The 23,080-nt window shown below is 41.5% G+C and overlaps 1 protein-coding gene across 4 annotated transcripts in view; it reads right to left on the bottom strand.

The window, feature by feature from the left end:
• MAST4 (microtubule associated serine/threonine kinase family member 4) overlaps positions 1-23,080 on the bottom strand; it is a 924,748-nt gene that overhangs the window by 622,906 nt on the left and 278,762 nt on the right. Inside the window, exon 1 of one of the 4 annotated variants that reach the window (XM_033929952.1) lies at positions 2,329-2,406. The exons of 2 other annotated variants lie outside the window; for them this stretch is intronic. In XM_033929952.1, the coding sequence (XP_033785843.1) occupies positions 2,329-2,367 (39 nt within the window). In that variant the 5' untranslated portion in view covers positions 2,368-2,406. Of the gene's footprint in view, positions 1-2,328; positions 2,407-23,080 lie in introns of those variants that run through there. One more of the 4 variants, XM_033929931.1, reaches the window with a different exon arrangement.

Consider the following 23,080-nt stretch of genomic DNA (forward strand, 5'->3'; position numbering starts at 1 on the left):
ACTGTAATTCAGAGTGTGCAGATTCCATCCAAACCCACATTACCTATTCCACCACCTCAGCTTCTGGACTTATTAAGATTGGTTGAATATATATTGTTTCATTAAATAAGGACCCTAGCACGTGAAAAGGTGCCCTGTTAAACATGGTTGAAAAATATATTAACTTCAGGCATGAGTTGTATTACCAACCCGTGGAAAAAAATTATCATTCTGTGTCACTACTTTTACCTTTTTAGTACCCATTTCAGAAACCATGGAGACCACTTTAGAAAATAGTCAGATTTTTCTAACACTTTGATAAAAAGAAAAAAGTGATATTGACTTAACACTTCAAATCCCATGTTCTTGCTCTTAAAAAAAAAATTCCATAGGATACCTTGCAAAATGATCCTCATTTATAACACACAGAAAGTTTAAAACCAACAGGTATCATAAGCTACAGCTTTTTCCCCAATGTCAGTTCTTCCTGCACAGCAAGACATAGAAGAATCCATTAGGAAGCTGTGCATCTGACTACAATAGCTGAATATATATATATTGATTTTAGTAGCATACTAACAAGTTGTTTTATATATACACACACATATACATAGACATAGACATATAATTGCATATTGATGTGCATACAAAGAGTGAGAAGCACCAAGTTAAACTAAGGTCAAATAAAAACCCAGTGAAAAGTGGTAAAGCACAAATGTTGCTAACTTCCCTCGGTGAATATATTGTTTGCACTTCCTGGATCTAATTCTATATTCCTGTAATTGGGCAAAGAGGAAGTATGTAATTTCAAGTGCAAAAGGCATGAACAATAACTTTACTGAAACAGGAAAAAAGGCTCCTGATCATGACCCTAAGGTTCACCTCAACTGTACTACAGCAAACTGGGAGGAAGACATTGATTGATCTATTGAAAAGATGCATCAACAAACTGACCACTGCCCTCCCTGTGGAGTAAAGTGTATATTTAATGGAAGGAAATGATTTTGAATGTGAAGATTTGGCCAGGTTGAAGAATCTTACTAATAATGGCTTTGGGGAAGACTCTTCTCAAGCTATAGTAGAAACTAGCTAGCACAACTATCAGAACTGTGAACTTCATGGCAGGAAACAAATATGCTTTTCAATGGAGGGGGAGGGGGAAGAACACAATAAAAATGAACACTTCAAAAATAACCAAAAACAAATCAGTTGCTGTAAATGACTGAAATCATAAATAAGGGTATATATAAAGTGCAATTGATCATCTTAACAGCAGTTCAGACTGTAGAATTTATGAATAACATTATGCACTGCAGTTGTACACATTCATTTCAACAGTGTAGAAGGCTCCCGTCCAATATATGCCACGAGACATATTTTAATTCACATTACTCAGTGGATAATTGCTGGTTCAGTAATAGGAAATCCTTCTCTTCTCTGAAGCTCTCGCCCTCTGTCTGGGAAAGCCTCATGCAAAGCATGTTTTAGCGGATCCTTGAACATACTCTTGTCAGGTTTATGTCACCAGAACTGGAAATATGAATGGTGCAGTGAAGACATAGCAGGATAAGAAGGTGATAAGCAGATGAGAGGGGATTATGTCCTGATTTTACCATTATCATAATGCACAGTTTAAAAAAAAAAAAATAGCAACTGGAATAACAGCTGTAGGATTTGATAGTAAGATAACAGTTCAACTGTTTGACAGCAGGTGAGCTATTCACAACACACAATAGGTAGCAAAGTTTGGAAATTTTGAATTCAATGCTGCTGCAGCACCACACTATAACTGGAATCCTACATAACTTCTCTCCAAAAGAGGGTACATTCCCTTCAAATCATATGTAAAGTAAACCATACAATCGATTCCCCCCCCCCACCCCCACTTTCTTTGTTTACATTTTGCTCTGTAACTAAACACAGAAGGCACCGAAAAAAAATTTCTAAACTAGTATCTACAGCTGGACACATCTGTAGTGAGAGTATACAGCTGCTACAGAAAAGCTTTGCTTCCTCTCAGATAAGGGAAAATAGTGACCTAAATTGCTCCCTGCACATGCTCCTGCATCTTTGCTGACTTTATATTTTTTTTAAAAAACTTGTGCATTTAAAAAAAAGCCAGAATTGCGGACCAGTCCATAAAAGTGAAAAGGCTTGTTTATGGTGAGAAAATTCAGAGATCGGTCTTCATTCATAGCCACTAACAATCAACACTTGTGGCATTAGAAAAGACAGTACAGTAGCTACGACTCTCCCCTCCCGCCCTTTTGCCATCACTACAGACACCTGAAGAGGAACTTTCCGGAGCTCTCCCCATTCCTCAAGCACAGTCTTGTCCGACGCTCCTACCTGAAGCCCTCTCCTCCTCAGAATGCTGGGCTCATCCATGGCGCCCCCGCAGCGCCTCTCTCAGACCCCCCACGCCGGGCCGGCCATGCCGTGGCACCTCACACTCGCCCACACTCCGAGCGATTGCAGAAGCCGCCCGCCGCCGCTCAGCCCTTACATCACGGCGCGCCCCATTGGCCAGCGGCAGTCAGCTGACTTCGCCTTTAGTTCTTCACTCCGGCAAGTTGGGCGCCCGCGAACGCGGCTGCTGCGCCTTTTAGGACAGAGAGAAAGAAAGAAGAAGAGAAAAAAAAAAAAAAAAAAGCAGCAAGTGGCCCCCGGCCAGATCGAGGAAATCCTGCGAGGAACAATAGCGCCGGCATCCAGCGCTCCGGGCACTTCAGGTCACGCGCTCTCAGAGGCGACGGGAAGGTCAAAGTGGCCGAGTAAATCAGCAGCGACACCTCACGAAAGGCAGACAGACGGATGGGATGGGGAGGGAGGATGGGGGCCAGTCAAGCGGCACAACTGAGCCTGGCTCCCGGCTTTCTGACGGCATCAAAGGAAGAAGAAGCTGCCTTTCAGCAGTACGAAAACACTTTCTCCCTCTTACCTCAACAGCCTGAAAACCACAGGCTATTTGCATAAATACCTTCAAACTGAGTTTTCCTAGCAGGGGGAAAAAAACAGCACACGGGGCTTACAGAAGAGAAATTAAAAGAAAAATGTCAGATTTTATTTCTATTAGTCAGCTAAAAAAAAAAAAAAGTATGAAAAAAAAAGTAGAATAAAAAGACCGAATACAAATATTAGCTGAAGCAATACCCTAGCTACATTTTAAGCGAGAAACCATAACAGTGCGAATCCTGTCAGGAGCAATTTCACAGTCTGTCTCGGCTTGTTTTCTTTGCTCACTCTAATCTTATTTCAATTTGATGTGACCACGAGATGAATATTAAGTATTCCGCCTGTCTGTAAACCCCCTCCATTCATAAATGAGCTCTGAATTGTATAACTGAGCGCCAAAGAAACTTGCATGGAAGGCAACCGCAGATGAGAAAAGGTGACATGATATCAGGGCTGCTTTCAAGGAATTCAGCTGGTTTCGAGTGAGAAGAGGTTGCCATCCAATTTCCAGTCACACACAAACATTTCCAGTCACAAAAAGAACCATTTAAAATCACCTGTACTTCTATTAAAAAAATAAAATATAAATTTCATGGAGTAGGTGCTCCCTCTTCTGAAAAGTTCATTTTAAAAACAACAGTAGGACAATTAAGGGCTCCTTTTACGAAGCCACGTTAGCGGTTTAACGTGCATAATAGCGCACGCTAATTTGCCGACTACGCTAGCTGCTACCGCCTCCTCTTGAGCAGGCGGTAGTTTTTCGGCTAGCACGGGGGTTAGCGCATGCTAAAAAGTTGTATGCGATAAAGCCGTTAACACGGCTTTGTAAAATGAGCCCTAAGAGGCAGGTAGGGTATTATCAACACAATGAATTAAAACTGCTTGTTAAAAATATGGAAAGGGTATGAGAGCATTTACATGGAATTGCCAGTAATTTACCTTAAAAATGCATTGGAACATTTAAAAAAAAAAAAAAAACTGTGGCCACCCACAATTGAAAAAAATAGCCCATCCCTTTTTTAATCCAATTTAAACTTCTCTCATTGGCATGTAAGACTGCACTCTTTATCTAAGCTACCTACCTTCGTTTCTATTTCCTTATAAACCTTCTCACCCTCTCCATTCAATTACAGGACACCAACTCAACTCCGTCAGATCATCTAAGTTACAATCCAATCATCACTAGGCCTTTTTTGCAACTGTTCCTGTACTGTGGAATTCCCTCCCATAAGATATACATTCAGAACTTTCCTATATTAAGTCTGTTCAAGTCCTACCTCTTCAAATACATTTGGCGGGGATGGCCTTGAGCTCACCCTTCTTTAATTTGATTTTGATGGTTAGCCCCGCCCCCCCTTTTCAATCTTTCCAATGATGAATTTGTAGTTCTTTTCTGTTTTCCAGTTTGATTGTAAACCACTTTGCGCTCCCAAGAGAGGTGGTGGAGACAAAAATGGTGAGAGAGTTTAAAAAAAGCGTGGGATGAACACAGAGGATCTAGAATCAGAAAATAATAGTAAGTAGTGAAGAACTAAAGCCAGTACTGAGCAGACATGCACAGATTGTATCTGTATATGGCCGTTTGGTTGAGGATGGGCTGGGAAGGGCTTCAATGGTGTAGATGGGCTGGAGTGAGTTTTGACGGAGACTTCAGTAGTTGGAACCTAAGCACAGTAACAGACAGAGCTTTTGATTCTTGCCCAGAAATAGCTAAGAAGAAGAAAAATAAATAAATTGAATCAGGTTGGGCAGACTGGATGGACCATTCGGATCTTTATCTGCCGTCATCTACTATGGTACTATGATATTTGGCGCTTCAGTACAGTATACATGTATATGTAAAAAATTTAAACATTAAACTTAGATTCTGGCAAAATTCTTTCATATGTTCTGGTCCTGTGACAGATTGCAAACCTGCTGGCCTTCATCTGCAGATGATCATGCGGAGACGAGTTCCTTTGTTCAACATATTCATTAATAACCTGGAATCAGGGACGAAGTGCGAGGTTATAAAATTTGCAGACGACACAAAACTCTCCAGTAGGGTTAGAACTGTTGAGGAATGTAAAGAACTACAAAGGGACCTGAACAAACTGAGTGAGTGGGCAAATAAATGGCAGATGAGCTTGTAAAGTCTTGCACATAGGGAAAGGGAACCCAATGTATAACTATACGATGGGGGATGGTACTGGAGAAAGGCAAACTGGAAAAGGACTTGGGGGTTTTGGTGGATAAAACGATGAAGCCGGCGGCACAATGCGCAGCAGCCTCAAAGAAGGCAAACAGAATGTTGGGCATTATCAAAAAAGGTATCACTACCAGAACGAAGGAAGGTATCCTGCCACTGTATTGTGCGATGGTGCGCCCGCATCTGGAGTACTGCGTCCAATACTGGTTGCTGTACCTTAAGAAGGATATGGCGATACTCGAAAGAGTCCAGAGAAGAGCAACAAGGATGATAAAAGGCATGTATATTTTCTGTAAACCGCTTAGAACCTAACGGATGTAGCGGTATATAAGAAATAAATTACATTACATTAATTATGGAAAACCTTTCATATGCTGAAAGGCTAGAGAAGCTAGGGCTCATTTCCCTGGAAAAGCGGAGACTTAAAGGGGACATGATAGAGACTTATAAGATCATGAAAGGCATAGAGAAGGTGGAGAGGGACAGATTCTTCAGATTAGCGTGGAAAACAAAAACAAGAGGGCATTCAGAAAAATTGAAAGAAGTCAGATTCAGAACAAATGCTAAGAAGTTCTTCTTCACTCAGAGGGTGGTGGACACCTGGAATGCGCTTCCAGAGGAGGTGGTAGGACAGAGTACGATATTGGGTTTCAAAAAGGGTTTGGATGATTTCCTGAAGGAGAAGGGGATTGAAAGAAGGGGATTAAAGGGTATAGATAGAGGGTTACTACACAGAATATTAAATGATTAGGGAATAAAAAGTTTAGGTAAAGGATCACTTACAGGTCATGGACCTGGGGGACCGCCGCGGGAGCGGACTGCTGGGCACAATGGACCCCTGATCTGACCCGGCAGAGGCAATGCTTATGTTCTTATGAATGTCCTACTTTTTTCTCAAATCTTTTCATTGGGATTGTCTAAGGGTAATTCTTTGTTATTGCAAAAAGCGTCTTTGTTGGCTAGGAAATGCACAGTTTTACTGTGGTGGCAGGCAAAGGTACCTATCATTAGTATGTGGAAAAATGAACTATTTACCTTGTTACAGTATGAATATTTGGATGTTAAGAATTGTGGCCTTGGCCGTTGGAGAAAATTCTGAATAATTTGGGCTCCTGTTTGGGATAGCTTGTCCCATGGAGCCCGAAGTGCTCTTTTGAATTTGTGACACTGGAGTGCTTGGGGGGGATAGTGATCTGTTTCTGCTGGGTTCTTTTAGTCTTCATGAAGAAACCACGCGGTAGACTCTCTTATCTTAAGTTCTGTTTCAGGTTGTGTTCATTTTCAGATTGTTATATCTTTTATCTTGTATACAAATTTCTAATAAAGAAAAATACATTAAGAAAAAAATAAATAAAAAACCTTTGATTCTGGCAAGAACCTTCCCAGCATCAGCCCACAAAAAAGCAGGGGATGAGAGAAGAAAGAAAAATATTAAGAGGCAACTAGAAATCCAAGGATGATACCTTCATTAGGTTAATCTAGTGATTTTCATCCCAGTGCTCAGCCAGTCTGGTTTTCAGGATGTACCCAAGGAATATGCATGACAGGAGATTTGCACACAAGAGACCATGCATGGACAGCTTTCATGAATATTTCATAGGGACATTCTGAAACCCATGTCCTGAGGATTGGGTTGAGAGCCACTGTCCTAAAGAATGCAATTGAGAAATTGGATCATCCCTGCATGCAGTGGGGTAAAACCCAGGACTGGATCACCCTGAGCAACTCCCCCCCCCCCCCCCCCCCCCACCACCACGATTGGGATCCTAGATTAAGCCAATTTCAATTCTATACTGTCAAGATCATCAGACTTTTTTGTAAGTCTAAAAGAAACGTATTTTCAAGTCAAAGTACAGAGAAACGAAGAGAACAGTGGACAGCAAAGAACAGCATAAAAGCAGGAAACAGATGTTATGTGACATGCATTATGGTTTACATCTTATGAGGGCAATTCACTACAGGCCACTAAAAAGTAAGCGCCTATAAGGTGAGCACTAACCTGGTATTGTAGAACAGCAAATTTGCAATTCAAAGCCATTACAGAATGCCAGCTAAAGTTGGCGGCAATGTGCCTAAAGTTAGGTGTTCTATACAACAAAATGCAGCAGTTGTGCATAAAAGAATTCTATAAAGCACACCCCAGAACAGAGTGTCTATTGAGTAGAGAATGACATGGGGACAAATTTGTCTCCGTGCCTGCAGGAACTCAATTTCCTTGTCCCGTCCCTGTGAGTTTTGTTGCTGTCCCTGTTCCATTCCTGTAAGCTGTCTTAACAGCACAAGCCTCAAACACTTATGATTTTAAAGTGTTTGAGGCTTGTGCAGATGAAGACAGAGCTTACAGGAATGGGGCAGGGACAGGAAAAGAACTCGCCAGGATGGGAAAGTTAATTCCCTCAGGGACAGGGAAAAATTTGTCTCTATGTCATTCTCTACTATTCAATGAGTGGGATTTATTAACCAAACAGATTCACCCCAAAGTGATTTATACTGAATAGTAATCAGGTTTATTGTGAGCCTCTATGCCGCTACTAATGACTAGGGAGTCAATTCAGAGAAGTTTGCATGAACTTCTGTAAAGGTGTTATAATACATGAGTTTCTGTAGAAGTGTTACAATACAGAGTTACAAAGAGCTTCTGTGAGGTGTTACAATACATGGGCTCTATACTGAGTTACTGGGGCTTCTGTAGCAGTGTTACAATACAGAGTTATTAATACCGGCACAATTATGCCATAATCAATCAACCTACTTATATGTATATGTTTATACCAAATCAATCATCCTATGTATTTTCACATATAATATTAGGTTTACTATTGCAGCTAAGTACACAATATTTACACACCTCCTAAGGAGGTTGGCCAATTCAATTAAATATTATCTATATACGTGTATCTGTATCATGTTTTATGTTTATCTTTGAAATATTATCTCCCACAGAGTCTAGTTTTCTGGGCTTCTGCACTTTGTCTATTTATATCCCTATTGTGCTCATCCAATCATGTTCCTGATTGGGGAGGGGTCAATTGTCTCCTCTAGGTTGTTTTATTGGCTAAAGTAGTCTGTGAAGAGGATAGTCTTTATCCCTTTCTTGAACTTTCCGGTATCCTTTTCTAGTTTTAGTTCCTTTGAGAGGGTATTCCACCACCTTAGAGCCATCACGGAGAACATTATTTTCCTGATGCTTTTGTATTTGATGTCTCTGAAGGAGGGAATTTCCAACAGGTGATTTTGGCTCGAGCGTAGTGCACATGTTGTGTGCTGAAGTAGTTTGGCTGCTAGATATTGTGGTTCAGAGAGATGAATGATTTTGTGCGTCAGCAGTAGGATCTTGAATTTTACTCTGCTTTCAATCGGGAGCCACTGTAGTTCTTTCAGTAGAGGGGATGGCACTCATCTGCCTCAATTTTCCCAGCAGAAATCTTGCTACTGCGTTTTATACCATTTGAATCTGTTTAATCATGTATTTTGGAATGCCCAGTAGGATTGCATTACAGTAGTTGAAGATTGAAAAAAAAAACCAGGGTTATAATTATGTTGGATATTTCTTGATGGGTGAGGTAGGGTTTGAGTCCTCTGATCCAGTAGAGTTTGCCATATGTGTTTTTCATGATGCGTTTGATCTGTATTGTCACGTCTAGGTTTGGGTTCAACCATACTTCTAGGTTTCTCACTTCATCCATGGAAGATTTTATGGTATTGCCGTTCAATGTTAGTTAGTATCTTGGGCTATTTCCTCCCCATTTGTTAATTAGCAATAGTTGCATTTTCTCCTTGTTGTCCATTTGTTTGGAACCATCCAAAGATTTTTCCCAGGCATGTTTTGATCTTTTATTTCATTTTCACGTTTTACTTCTTTAGTAGAATGATCAGTTGGATGTCATCCGTATAGATGCTAACAAATGAAGTCTGCAAAGATTAGGGAAAAGAGATGAAGTCCAACTCCAAACTAAGCAGGAAATGAAAATAATTCTATAATTTAATTTAAGAGCATTAACCGGACAAGCCCTCAGTCACACAGCAACCTCTGGAAACTCCAGGGAAAAGCTGTCGCGAATTTACACCCAGAAAGGTGTTAACTGCGAAACATCCCCGGGCTTGCTCCGGATAATGTTTGTGGTGCTTAACTAGTGCAAAATGTGCAATGTGTGAAAAAACTCAAATGAAAAAAACACACATTATCAAAATAAAGAAGGAATTCATCTCTTACCCCTAAGCTTGTTGTTGTACCTCCTCCATTTAGGGTTCTATTTTTTGTCTTATCCGTATAGATGCAGCATTCCCATCCAAGTTTTCTGATGAAATTCCCCAGTGGTTGGACGGAGATATTGAAGAGCATGGGTGGCATGGCTGATCCCTGTGGTACCCCTATGTCTGTTTCTTTCCAGTTGCTTGTATTCCCCTACATTCTACCCTTGTTAGTCTTTTTGTAAGAAAGGATTCTATCCAAGCCATAACATTTCCTTTAAAGCCCAGGACCATGCATCTTGATTTTAACAGTGTGTGTTGGATGAGGTCAAAGGCTGCTGAGAAGTCCAGGAATCCTAGTAGCATGTCCTCTCCTTTAGCATGAGGTCTCAGAACCAAGTCCTGTACTGCTGCTAGCATGGTTTCTGTGCCAAGGTGTCTTCTGAATCCCGATTGGGCCTGGTCAAGTTTTGACCTGTTTTCTAGGAAATCTGATATTTGTTGGCAGGTTAGTTTGCTTATTAGTTTAGAGATCCACGGTTGGTTGGCTACCAGTCTGTAGTTGGAGAGGTCGTCTTGGTCTTCTTTATTTTTCAGAATGGGTTTAGTGACCGAGAGTTTCCATTTAAGTGGGACTTGTCCCGACTGTAGTGATTTGTTGATGATGTTCATGAGTTAGGAGAGTCCTAGGTCTTCAAGTTCTCTTATCGGGTGTAAAGGGCATGTTTCAAGGGATGATGGGCCTGGCTTTATTCTTCTTAGTAGTTTCCTCACTTGGATTTCAGTGATTGGTTCAAATTCTTCCCATTATGTTTTCTGTTTCCATTGTATGTTTAATCATTGGTATGTTGTTTTTTAGGCTGTTGTCTTTCTGTAGCTTCAATATTTTCTCTGTGAAAAAGTTGCTGAAATCTTTGCTGGATAGGGAGCATTTAGTGGTTATTTCTTTCTGTTTCTTCCCCAATAAATCTTATCTTACTACCTGGTACAGGGTTTTAGTAGAGTTTCCGGCTTTAAGGATCTTTTTTTGAGAGGAAATCTTTCCTTTCTTTTCTTGATGCATGTTCTGTTGATTCTAGTTCAGCTTTTCTTAGTTTCCTCATCTTCGTCTGATCTCCTCCATTTTCTTTTGAGCTTTCTTTTCAGCTTCATGATTTCTTCTGAGGGGGTGAATCCTTCCTTTCTTTTGTTTGGTTTCTGTAGTTTTAATGGTGCTACTTCTTCTAGGCTAAGGTCCACTGCCTCATCCTAAAGTCTCATCTGTTCTGTGAGGTTTGTGGTCTTGGTTATTTTGGTTTCCATGAGGTGTGTTTCCAGTCTGTTTTTGAATTTGCTGCTGTCTGTGATTTCTCTCCCCATTCTTGGTCTTGTTCCATTTTTGTGTGATTGTTTTCTGGTTGATTTATTCTGAAGTTGACTAAGTGGTGGTCTGTCCATGGCACTTTCTTAGAGGTGGGGGTGCAGTCTCTTATATCCTCTTTGCTGAACAGTCCATCTAAGGTGTATCCTTTAGTGTGGGTTTGTTCTTTCCTTTTGGTGTAGTCCTAGTCCTTCCAGTTGTTGAACTACCTGTTGGGCTTTTTGGCATGTTGGGTCATCTACATGTAGGTTAATGTCTCCACATACCCAGAATGAGGAGAATATAAGGTTGTTTCTGTGTTGAGGTTTATGGCGTTTTGCCACTCTTCTGTCAGGGATGGCATATAATATCATTATGCTTATTGTGTGTGAGTTTCCTACTTGAAAAAGTAGACATTCTGCTCCTGTTGGTTGGGTAATTTTCATTTGTTGGAAGTCCAGGTTGGATATGTGTATAACTGCTACCCCCTCTCTTACCTTTTCTATTTTGGAGCATGATGTGATAGTCTGGTGGGAAAGTCTCACTTATAATGACCCCACTATATTCTGAGAACCAGGATTCTGTAATAATAGGAAATCTAGTGTGTTTTTCTCTGTTAGGTCAGCAATCTGGATTCCTTTCTTGTTCATGGACCTTGTGTTCAGTAGGTCTCCTTTCCAAGGTGTATTATGTTTTTCTGTATTATGGTTGGTGTCTATTTGTTGCCTGGTTCTTCTTTTTCTATTCTGTTGTGTTCTCTGCTCTCTCCTTGGTGTTTTTGATCTTATTGGGCCCTTTTCATAGCACATTTTGTTGGAAGAGTGTTCCTATGTTCTTTGCTTTAAGTGTTATCCCAGTGCTATGATTGTTACGGATTGCTACAAATATAAGGTGGTAAAACATTTGAGCTAGTGCATTACCTATATTATCTTGTTAGCTTTAGAGAGTGTATATATGTGATGTGAGCCTTGGGGTGGGTGGGGAGAGGGAAGGGTATGAGGGTCTGGGGCAGAGTGTGTGGTGTGGCTATGGAGACTCTCTCGAAAGTTATGTTCTATACTTTCCAGAAGTTTTGTCCTCAAAGAAAGGATGAGGAAAAGAAAGATTTCTGTCTGACAGAGTTAGAAGTTCTGAGTTCTTAATTCCCAGGTACTCTGAGCACTTTCCCAATCTGTCTGGTGGGCTCACAATCTAACTATAGTACCTGGGGCAATGGAGGGTTAAGTGATTAGTCCAGAGTCACAAGGAACAAGCTGAAATTGAACCTACTACCTCAGAGTGCTGAGCCAGCAGCTCTCACTACTAGGCCACTCCTCCACTCATATGACCTATCATCCCCATCCCCACTCACATTATGTCCTCTTTCCAGATGTGCGCTATAGAAACTGCATATGCAATTTACAGAATCGACTCATAAATCACCTACATAACTGCAAATGGGTGCCAATTACTGATAATTGCCAATTAAATATAATTTACACATATAAGTTGAAGTATTGTATAACTATAGAGCCACTGAGCTCATAACTGCACTATTCATAGAATGACCAGGTATGAAGTTTGTGCATTTACATAAGTTGCTATGGAGGAACAAGAACCCTTCATTGCTGTTTCCCTCCATATTTTAGTATTAAACAAATGGCTCCACCAGTGGCTCAATTCTTTGCATCAGTGGCTACAATTCTTTGCACATAGATATAGTAGTTTTCTTTCCAGTTGCAGAATGCAACTTTTAAAATAATACGAAGTAGCTAAGTCCAATAGCTTTGACTGTTTACCAGTTGGACCTGAGCCGACATGGATTTTCATATTATGACCTTGCATGAAAGAAGTAAAGGACAAGAAAAAAAATGGAGATATGATATAAAAAAAAATAACAGCCTGGTATTTCACAAGATTTGAACAAAAGAATAAGATATGAGACAGAGTACCTACAGTACACTTAATAGGACCAGCAATTAGAACTAGAAGACATGTCAGCTTTAGATGCCTTTACTCAAGTCTAGAGGGCTGATGCGAGATGAAATATATTGATTAATAGAGGCAGCCAGAAGTGCAAATAAATGAGTTCCAAAACTTCCCATCATATAGTGGCTATATCAGCTGAAAAATCAGATGTCCAATCAACTCAGCTCTTATGCTTCTACAAGCAATAGTTTTTTTTGGGGGGGGGAGAGCAGAAGGACCTAGAGGCAGATCAGGCACTTTTCAATTCCCATTCTTCACTGAGTAACGCAGGATCTACAATAACTGTTTTCAGACTGTGAATCATCTGGAGAAAAAATGCTTAAATAATATCAAATATATTGAGCTGGATCTATCAGTCCATTTTTGTCCCATTCTGTTCCTTTAGTAAAAGCCTTTGATAAATAAGGATTACTCCAGTACAGTTCCACCTATTGATGATATTTAAATAGGCTTTTTTTCACCTTGTCTTATCAGTACACCTGCTGCAAACTCTCCATTGATTGATTTGTTTGTAACCTTCATCAGACTATTAGACTTGACATCGATGGATTAGATTATGTCATTAAAAGCAGCTCTGGGATTTATGAATCCAAACGCTCAAGTATAACTGATTAAACACTAAGCTAAAAATAAAAGAAAAATGATTGCTGCACACATCTTTTGGCTTGACAATGTCAAAATCTCACCAACAAAGAATGAAACCTTAACCAAAGTAATGCTCACGAAAAGTATGGCTTTGATTGACTTACCCACTTATAGTTCTTCGTTTAATACCAAGCTAGGGGGAAGAGGCCCTAATATAAGAGAAAGCTGGATCATCTCTATACAGAGCAATAAAGAGTAGCACGAGAGCCCGTCTTGAAGGGCGTAAGATAACACGGGGCTGGGAGCCCGTGTCGCCTTCGAGTTGGGTGAGGGGTTAGAGGGGGGGGGGAAGAGAAGATAGGGTTGCTAAGCGCACAAGAAACACGGTGCGCGATTGGCGAAAGGAAGAGGGGGTGGAGAAGGAGGAGGTTTTTAAAGCCGGGACTCTGGAGGACTGGAGTTTTTTTTTTCTGGTCCTCCAGGGCGGCTTTTCCCGCCCACCCACCCTCTTTTAGTGGCTCTTGTAGCTCGGGTAGGCGGATCTCCCGAGCTACTAGGTGCTGGGGCTCATCCGGCGATGAGCGGAGGACCGGCTGGGAGCCGTGTCTGGGGGATATTGACATGGTTAAAGGGGCATGAGGTCATGCCACCCCTCAGACTCTTGCTGTTTATGGTGGGGTTGGGGGCCATTTATGGATGGTCACACCGGGTAGCTCGGGAGGAGCTGGCAGATTTTGTTATATGAAGTTACTGTGTTAAAGATGTTAATTTATGCACATAAATTTGTTTATATTATATAATTTTCTAATAAATTGAGCTGCGGCTAAATTCCATGTTGGTGTGGTTTCATTTATTGTTGAGGGGTTAGGGGTTTGGGGGAAGGCAGAAGGGGCTATCCAGATCCCGCTGTTACTTATGTTCAAATCTGTTTTTATTATAAATGAAAGATATAATACAAACAACATAGGTAAGAACAAACAGAAACAAAACAAGCAACAAGGCAGCACAGGTCCAGCATAATCAGAGCAACAACTTAAAAAGTATATTCACTGCAAGCTGCAGCAATCATGATATACGCTTACCAAGTTTTTTTTATTGCGGTTTCTTTCCAATTTGGATTGTTTCTATTTTTATATGTTTTTATGACTGTAATCTGCACTTGTCAGTTACTAAATTGGAAATGTAATATATTAGAAATGAAATGAAAAGCTGGCAGGTCCAGTGGCTCAGCGCAAGTGCTGGGCAGAAAGCTTGCATTCAATTCCCAATCAAGACATCTTTCAACGATGCTATGAAGGAGCTGTGGCTGATTACCCATGGCTTAGGGTGGTTACTCCAAAGGCTTGAACTGGGAAGAGGACATGAAATGAGGATGGAGGGTCTGATGTAATTGCAAATGAAGACTCACAATGCCATAGCCCTGTAGAGGACAGCTTTGATTAAGCTAGAAATCCAAAAGCATAGGAAGAAATTTCCAGATCATAATGGCTTGGGAAGTCGCTTTAAAATCTCTTTAAACTGGTCCTCTTTGGTCTCCCTAAACAGAATGCTTCGTGTTTCAAATTAAATCATGGACGGTGAGCTCATTGCCACATGAGGAATGCAAAATAAAGTGGCCTTCTCAAGGGGGAAAAAAAAAGACCGAATTTGAAGGCAAATTTATAAATAACTCTTTCAGAAGTGGACTACAGCTGACAATGGGAAGATACAGTTATGTAATGATGACAGAACTGAAAAATTTATTCTCTCAAATCATTTGAATATGACTCAATGTGTATAAAAAGTATTTTACTCAGTTAATGGAGTAGATATGATACAACCTGTGAGCCATAGAGGTACAGTACCTTGCATAGGCAATCTGAAGATTCTTTTTTCCCCTAAAATGACCATTATTTGAAGCAGATTTTTGACAATAATTTTTTTTTTAAAGTGACTAGATACTGGCAAGTATTTCAGTTTGTCAAGAGAGCATCTGAACTACCTATCTAAGAGTACAGAAAGTATGGCTTTAAAATTACACTTCTGCATAAAGCAGGACATGGCTAAAAAACTAAGAAGCTACAATTCTTTGCACATAAGCAGTACAGATGTCCTGCTTGCCTGTGTAAAGATTCAAAGGCATCTGCCCTGTCCATCTTGGGCAATATATGTAACAATGACAACTTTTGCCACACAGTTGACTTTAGAAGCCTGATGAAAGCATGTGCTTTTCCCAAGGAACATGCAGACACATTCCCCAGAGAAACATTAAAATTATTACATCTAGGAATCTAACTTACTAAGGGATTATTTTACCAAACTGCGGTAAGCACAAGCTCATGCTTACAGCAGCTTAAAAGGGAATAATACTGGGCACATTGGTAAATTTCAAATGTGCATATGCTGCCCATGCACTAAAATTATTTTTTTTTAATTTGTTGGCCAAGGGGGCATGTCTGGGGGACACAGAGAGTAGGCATTCTGCACTAATCAGTTAGCACGTCAGTTCCACAGTGAGCTAACTGATTAGTGCAGTATTAGCGTGCAAGTCCTTTCTGCCTATAAAATAGATTTATAGATGATGTCTTTTTGATTTGGCATTCTACATCTGATCAATTGGCCCAATTTGAACAGTGGCTTAATACCTTAGATGTCAATTTGAAGTTTACTGCCTTGGTGACTGCAGAGTAATTCCCTTCCTTGGCACACTGGTATATATATATATATATATATATATATATATATATATATATATATATAGAGGATAAGAGATTTTATAAAACAAGGGACATAGTTATCATTTAGCAAACCCAGCAAAATGCCCAGGCCTGCCCACTGTTAGGAGCCACCTGCAGTTGAACTCTCCCTTCTGCCTGCCCGGGTCTAGCATCGCCCTCCTGTACCCAGCTGCATACCTACCCTCCAAAAACGCTAAAGCAGCAGGGATGGCGCTAAAGCTGCATCTCTGACTGATGGGGCCTTTCCTCTGCTGCATCCCACCCACAAGAAGTTGCATCAGAGCAGTGGGACATGGCAAAGGAAAGGCCCTGTTAAGAAAGGCCCTGCCGCTGTAGCATTTAGAAGACCCAGTGGATGGGAAAGCAGCTGGACACAGGGGGAGAGATGCTGAACCAGGAGAGGAACACACTGGGGGAGGGATATCTTGGTCCTCCTGCCCACAGCCCACTGAGTCCCAGCTATACCACTAAATACAACTATTTACAGGAAACCCTCTGAATATAATACATTGCTAAATGTTTAAAGTTTTCATCCTTACAGATTACATGCTTCCATACCTGTGGGACAATTTCTATATATTAAATTAATTTGCTTTACTGCTCAATCATTTAATATTCAAGCTCAATAACTCATATTGCTGGTTGGCTTTCTCTGTCACATCCCTTCCCCCAACATCTACTCCTTCCCCCCTCCTATGCATCTACCTTGAATTTCTTGTAAAAATTCCTGGGTGGCAGAACCGATTCACAGTGTCGCTCTACTGCCGGCCATGGCTTCTTCTCTCCACTGCGGCCCACCCCAGTAGAAACAGGAAGTTGTCAGAGAGGGCGGGCTGCAGTGGAGAGAAGACACCAGTGCCGGCAGCAGAGAAACGCTGTGAATTGGGTCCACCGCCCAGCAACTTTTACAAGAAATTCAAGGTTGAGGCACAGGATTGGGGGCAGGGAAGGTGTAGATGTCGGGGCAGGGACATGGCAGAGAGAGCAGACCAGCAGGTACGCTGGCCAGAAGCAAGATGTGGCTTCCACCGGAGTGCCGCCTAGAAATAGGGCCCTTTCCGAGACATTTCAGATTCGGGGGGGGGGGGGGGGGTAGAAGTTAAAGTGGGAGTGATATAGGGCTTGTGGAAGGGACAGGGAAGAGAGAGATGTTACTCAAATGAGGGATGGAGGGGAAGATGTAAGACTCAGGAATGGGGTAAGGGAAGGAAGGAAGGAAGGAGGAATGGAAGATGTCAGATTTGTGAACGACAGGGAGAAATGGATTTGGGGATGGCAAAGGGGTAGAAGGGGAATAGTGAGAGATGGATTTGGAGGAGAACAGAGGGAGCAAGAGAGGGAAAGATGGACATGGAGGAAGGTAGAGGGTGTCAGGGAGAGATAGCAGAAGGAAGTGAAGGGGAGAAATGGCAGAAAGGGGAGAAAAGGAGAGATGGATGTGGAGGGGGCAAAATGGGGAGAGGGAGAGATGGATTTGGTGGAGAGGGCAAAATGGGATAAGAAAAAGAGATTCAGGAGAGGGGGCAGAAGGGGGAAGGAGAGATGGACAACTCAGAGAGCAAAGGAGGGAGAGGACAGATGGACAGGGAAAGGCAAAGGGGATATGGACTTGGGGCCAGAAGTAGTGGAGAGGGAGGAGAAATATCAGACTTGGGAGGAGGTAGTGGAAAGGCAGAAAGGAGGCAGAGAGAAAGAAAGGAGGACATCAGGGTGGAGTAAGCGATAGGAATGGGAGATGCTAGAAATGGTGAATCAATGTGGGAGAGTTGTCAAGGAGATGAGTGAGCAGAATAACGAGTATATGAGAGTAGAAATTTGCTAATGGGAAGCAGATAAAAGGCAATAAGAGGCAATAAGAGGCAACAACTACAAGTTGTTGTGAACTTACTGATTCTAATACATATTGGACTGATCTAGCACCTCAACATCATATTAAGGGCTCTGCCACTTGTAACTCTTCATTTACAGTATAGTGTGTCCATGGTCAAAATTGTGTGTTGGATGTACCACCCAACCAGTGTGGATCAGATTGATTGAATATACTCGTAAAAGTAAACTTAACCCTCAGACTTTGACAGTTCCTCTGGTTCCTCATTTTCTATAACAATCATGATTTCAGTGACTTAAGGTGGTTTGTTATTGAAGCCCTCATCAATGGTGGGGATCACAAGGCTAAACTTGTCTGTAGAGAACAGTTTTTGGTTTTTAAGATCAAGTTCTTGATCCATACAGAGCTCAATGATTGCATTGATTGGAACTCTATTCTTTAGAATAAAATTATTTAGCAACATATTCTGGGAGGGTTGGAGGGCTTTCTTTTAATAAATTATTTATAATTAGATCTTCTAACAGTACTGTTTGCAAGTTTTGTTTTTGACTTCGGGGTCATGACAATTATGTTTTGTCATCGTAGTGATGTCACTTCCTGTTTCCTGCCAGTGGGGAAAGTTTCAAGGCATCCACATGCCTATTTTGAAGACAGCCATTTCTCTGATTACAGTGTATACAGAAATTTGCTTTCCTGATGCAGCCGGACTTGGCGAAACATAATGTTATGTTGGAGGCTGTCCTGAGGCACCATTTGATTTTCTTTCATCTTTAAGATAAGTGCAGCTTTGAAAATGGAAATTGAAGTGCTTTATGGTTATTTTTCTCAGAAAATAGTTTAACGTGAAATTAATGAAAATTTGAGGACTGATAAAGAACTGGTGATGATCTGAAGTTATTATGAATGGATCATATTTTGAATGAAATCTATCTGAAGGTCCTCTTTGATTAAAGTTTACTAAGTATTTTAGTGCTTAGCTCCTGAATTAGATTGGTTGGGGCAACACAAAATATCTAGACCACCCATAGTCTGAATACATTTTTAAAATATAAGACTTCTCTATGATTCAAGACTCTTCATCACCCCTTGATACAGCTACAACAAGCAAAATTTCAGCATAATGACAACAACTGTTACTGTGTATCTTTTTGGGCTATGTACCTTAGTTCTATTAAGTTATGTATTTTGGAGATTGTGCACTTGCCTATTATTAAAACATTAATTTTGCCTATTATTGATTCTGAGATCCATCCTCTTTGTTAATGATATGAATTTAGCAATATAAGGACATTATAATAATCTAGCTTATTTTATTGAATCTCAACATTAGTGCATGGCCATTAATTCAGAAAATGGAAAATCAGCCATTTTATAGCTATGGTAGAAATGACCTTAGTGTGCAGGAAGGGACCCAAGTAAGTATGCACTGAAGCTGCTTTCTAAAGCAGCTTTGTAAAAGGACCCCTAAAGCTTTTTCTCCACAGATACAGACCCCTCAATTCTATATATAATGCTAAAACTTGTGTGCATAAATTTGGGCACATGCCCAATTTATGAGTCAATTAGATCTGATAATTGAGCTCTGTCAATCAATTGGTGTTAATTGGGATCATAAGTTATGCACTCAAAGTTACTCACCTGGATCTGCACGTTAAGTTTTACATGTGATCCTCAAAAAGGAGGCATGGCCATGGGAGGGTCATGGGCAGCTCAAGGGCATTCCTGTTATTAGACATGCTGTTGTGGAATAAAGGGAATCCATGGGGCTCATAATCCAAACAGAAAAACATCTAAAAAACGGCCTAAATCGGCACTTGGACAGTCTGTGAGACAAGTTGTCCAAGTGCCGATAATCAAACCGGGTTTTAGACGTATTTGAAAACGACCTAGGCCTTCACAGTGCTGCCGAATGACCAGAGCTAAAAGGGGTGTTTCAGGAGGAGTGTTGAGGGCGGGATTTGGGTGGGACGTCTTAGATTTAGTCGTATTGCATGTATAACTGAAAGTTTTACAACACTGCCTAGACGAAACTTGGACGTTGTGACTTAGGCCATCTAAAACCAGGTCTAAGTCACAAGAAGGTATCCAAAGTGACCAGATAAGCACTGCAGACACAAAGTCCCCACATTCTGCCCCACTGATCCCCCCCCCTAAAAATCATAATAACAACTTTACATATCTGCCTCCAGAACATCAGCACCTGGCAGCCTGGCATAGGAAAGCCTAGTAGAGCTGTACAGAGGTGGCTTAAGTGGTCTTGAGGTGGTTTAGTAAACCATGGAGAAGAGGACCCAGGCCCATAAGCCACTATAATCACTGCATTCATGGTGAAAAATGTGCACCCTCCCCCCCCAAAAAAAAATCTAACCCTTTTGCACTGCCATATAAGTGGCTCCTGCAGCCATAAGGGCTATTGGGGTGGTAGATAGGTAGGTCTAGTAAATTTTGGGGGTGTTTTGGGGGGCTTACCATGACCTATAAGGGAGCTGTCATGAGATGTTTATGTGGAACCCTTTTTGTGAAGTTCACAGTAGTGCCCTGTAAGGTACCCAACTACTCTGGTGCCATGTCTGGGTGTCTAGTCCATCACTTTTCTGGCCCCTCCCACGCCCAAAAGGTTTTTTTCTAGGCGTTTGTGACTTGGATGAAAATGGGGTATAAAGATGGACGACTTAGCAGTTTGGGAGATCAGACAGCTGGACGTACGGTTGGACAATTAAAAAAAAAAATAAAATAAAATGTTGGACGTATTTTTTGAAAATGGACCTTTTCCCGTGTCCGACTTTGGGCGACTTGCAACTTGGGCCCAAAACAGACTTAGATGTTTCTTTTGATTATGCCTCTCCACGTCAAATTTAGGAACGTGGATTTAAATTAGAGTTTAGTTGGTGTAAATAGTCAAACCTAAAGTTAGGCAAAGTTCCCAGCACCAACCGATGCTCTATAAACAACACCTAACTTTGAGCACCGTTTATAAATGGCGCTTAGCATAATTTTTTAGTTGCCACTGATTTTTTGGCACAATTTATAGAATTCAGTCCAGAATGGGGGAAAAAGTTATGATAAATCAAACTCCTAACATGCAATGATCCATGTAACTATGCTAGATTACACCTTTAAGTGCATTTTATTTTTATTTTATGTTGGATTTACTATACCACCTTTAAATGCAATAACAGAGCAAGGTGGTGTACTGTCTGCTAATACAAACAGAAAAAGAACTATAATTTCCACTTAGGACAGAACCAATCACACAAGCTTGAAGCTCAAAGAGGGATAAATAGATAACAATAAGAGGGAGGGGGAGGAGGAAGACATGGACTCAGGAATTGGCAGCAGACAGAGGGCTAGATTCATGAACCTGCCCGATCGGGACCGATCCATGTCTGATTCGGGCAGGTCCAATGGATCCTTGAAATTGCAATATGCAGATGGGGCGATCGAAGGAATGCACGGATTGCTGGTGTGCTATCCCAACACAAGCGCAGACCATCTGCTTTGCCTGCAGATGGTCTGCGAATGTGTTTGATATCCGTGGTTTGTTTTTGGTTTTTTACTTGTGTGTCGCTGGGCACAAGCCGCGAACTTCTCCACAGTTTGGTTCTCCTCAGCAGCACTTGCAAACCGGCATCTAGCACAGATCGGGCCAGGAGAGTTGGGGCAGAGATCGGGCCAGGAGAGTTGGAGCACAAATCGGGCCAGGAGAGTCCCCTTCGCCAACACAAGTTTACTGCCCCGGCGAATCCCTGCTGTGAAGAGCCACAGCAACTGGGGACTTTTAAAAGCAGGCAATTATTCTCTCCTGCTCTCTGCCGCCCTTCCCCGCAGTGCAGCCCCGCTTTAAAACCACGGGCTCGCACTACGGGGCAGGACGGCAGAGAGCAGGCGATCAGGGTAGCGGGAGAGTTGGGCAGGCAGGGCAGAGAGCAGGGCAGCAGAAGGCAGGGCAGTCAGAAAAGGCTTGAGCGACTGGTCCTCAGCAGTCACTTGTTTGTGATCGGCCAGCCCAGTTGGTGTTGCAGGATTTTGGTTAGTGAATCGCATCCTTGCCTACTTTGCATGCCATTCCCCTCATTTGCATGCATGGATCAGAGGATGGTCGGCAGAGAGGTAAGTGAATCAGGCCGGAGGGAAATCAGGTCGCATAGGGGTCGCAAACCGATTGGTACACGATCGGTTTGCTTTGTGAATCTAGCCCAGAGTCTGGGAGACCATTCAATCAGCATGAAAACACTTCCTCAAATAGCCATGTTCTGATTGCCATTTTAAGTCTCTTTAAAGAAACTTCTCCATGAATAGATAGATGTAATACATTCTACAATCCTGGAGCAGTGAAGAAAAACGCAGAGTAGTGGGTGGATTCTAAGCACACAGACTGAGAAATGGGTAAAACCAACCAATGATCATTTAATAAATGTAATGTATGGAGTGAAGTGTATGGAACTGTTCCACTAACCTGATTAAAAAGAAGCTTCTAAAGGACCTGGCACATGTAGTAAATTTGAGACTGCAATTGCATGCAACATACCCTGGCTTTCAAATAAGGTTCATTCATCTCAAGGTATGCACAAACTAACCCATTTGGAGACACTGGGCTTGATTCTATAAATGATGCCTAGATTAGCTGCCACAAGGCACCCTTGTCACAGACCCCTGTCGACACCTAACTTAGTTCTGTGTGCAACTTGTTTTTATTTGGTTTAAATGGTGTGATAATTGACCTCGCCATACTGGCATTGGCAGAATCAGTTGCATCAGTTGGTTACCTGGGAGGCAAGGGATGCTCGGGGGTCGCAAAAACTGAAGCTATTATTTTTGAGTATTTGGAATCCTTACTTGCAGTCTTTGCACCCCAGAGGGCGCAGTGCGATACTTATGTGGTTGACTTAAAGCTTGGTTTGGTTCATGTAATGTTGGGGAAGAGAGTACCTGGGGGGGAGGGGCAGTTCTCTGGGTTGGCTGTGATTATTTGAATTTGTGAATGAGAGCCATCAGGGGGAAGTGGGGGGGGGGATTTGGGTATTGCTTGTGTTAGTATTTTCTGACAGCAATCTTTTCTATTTGATGATGTGATGTTGAGTGTGTTTTGGCTGTTTTTGACTTTGGAAATAAAAAACTGTTTGAACATAAAAAACAATTTTTAACAACTCTCTCACATTATTTTAATAATCAATTTAGGGTATGTATGGCTATCCGTGCAGCACCTAGCAATGCCTAATTCAAGGTGCCCTCCGACATCTAATGCCTACCTGAAAAGTAGGTATGGTTAGGGGCAGAGAATAGGCATGGTTGACTTAGACATCACTAGGCGCTGATAAATTAGGCCAAAA

This window comes from Geotrypetes seraphini, chromosome 1 (genome assembly GCF_902459505.1).
Source record: "Geotrypetes seraphini chromosome 1, aGeoSer1.1, whole genome shotgun sequence".
In the NCBI taxonomy this organism is placed as follows: domain Eukaryota; kingdom Metazoa; phylum Chordata; class Amphibia; order Gymnophiona; family Dermophiidae; genus Geotrypetes; species Geotrypetes seraphini.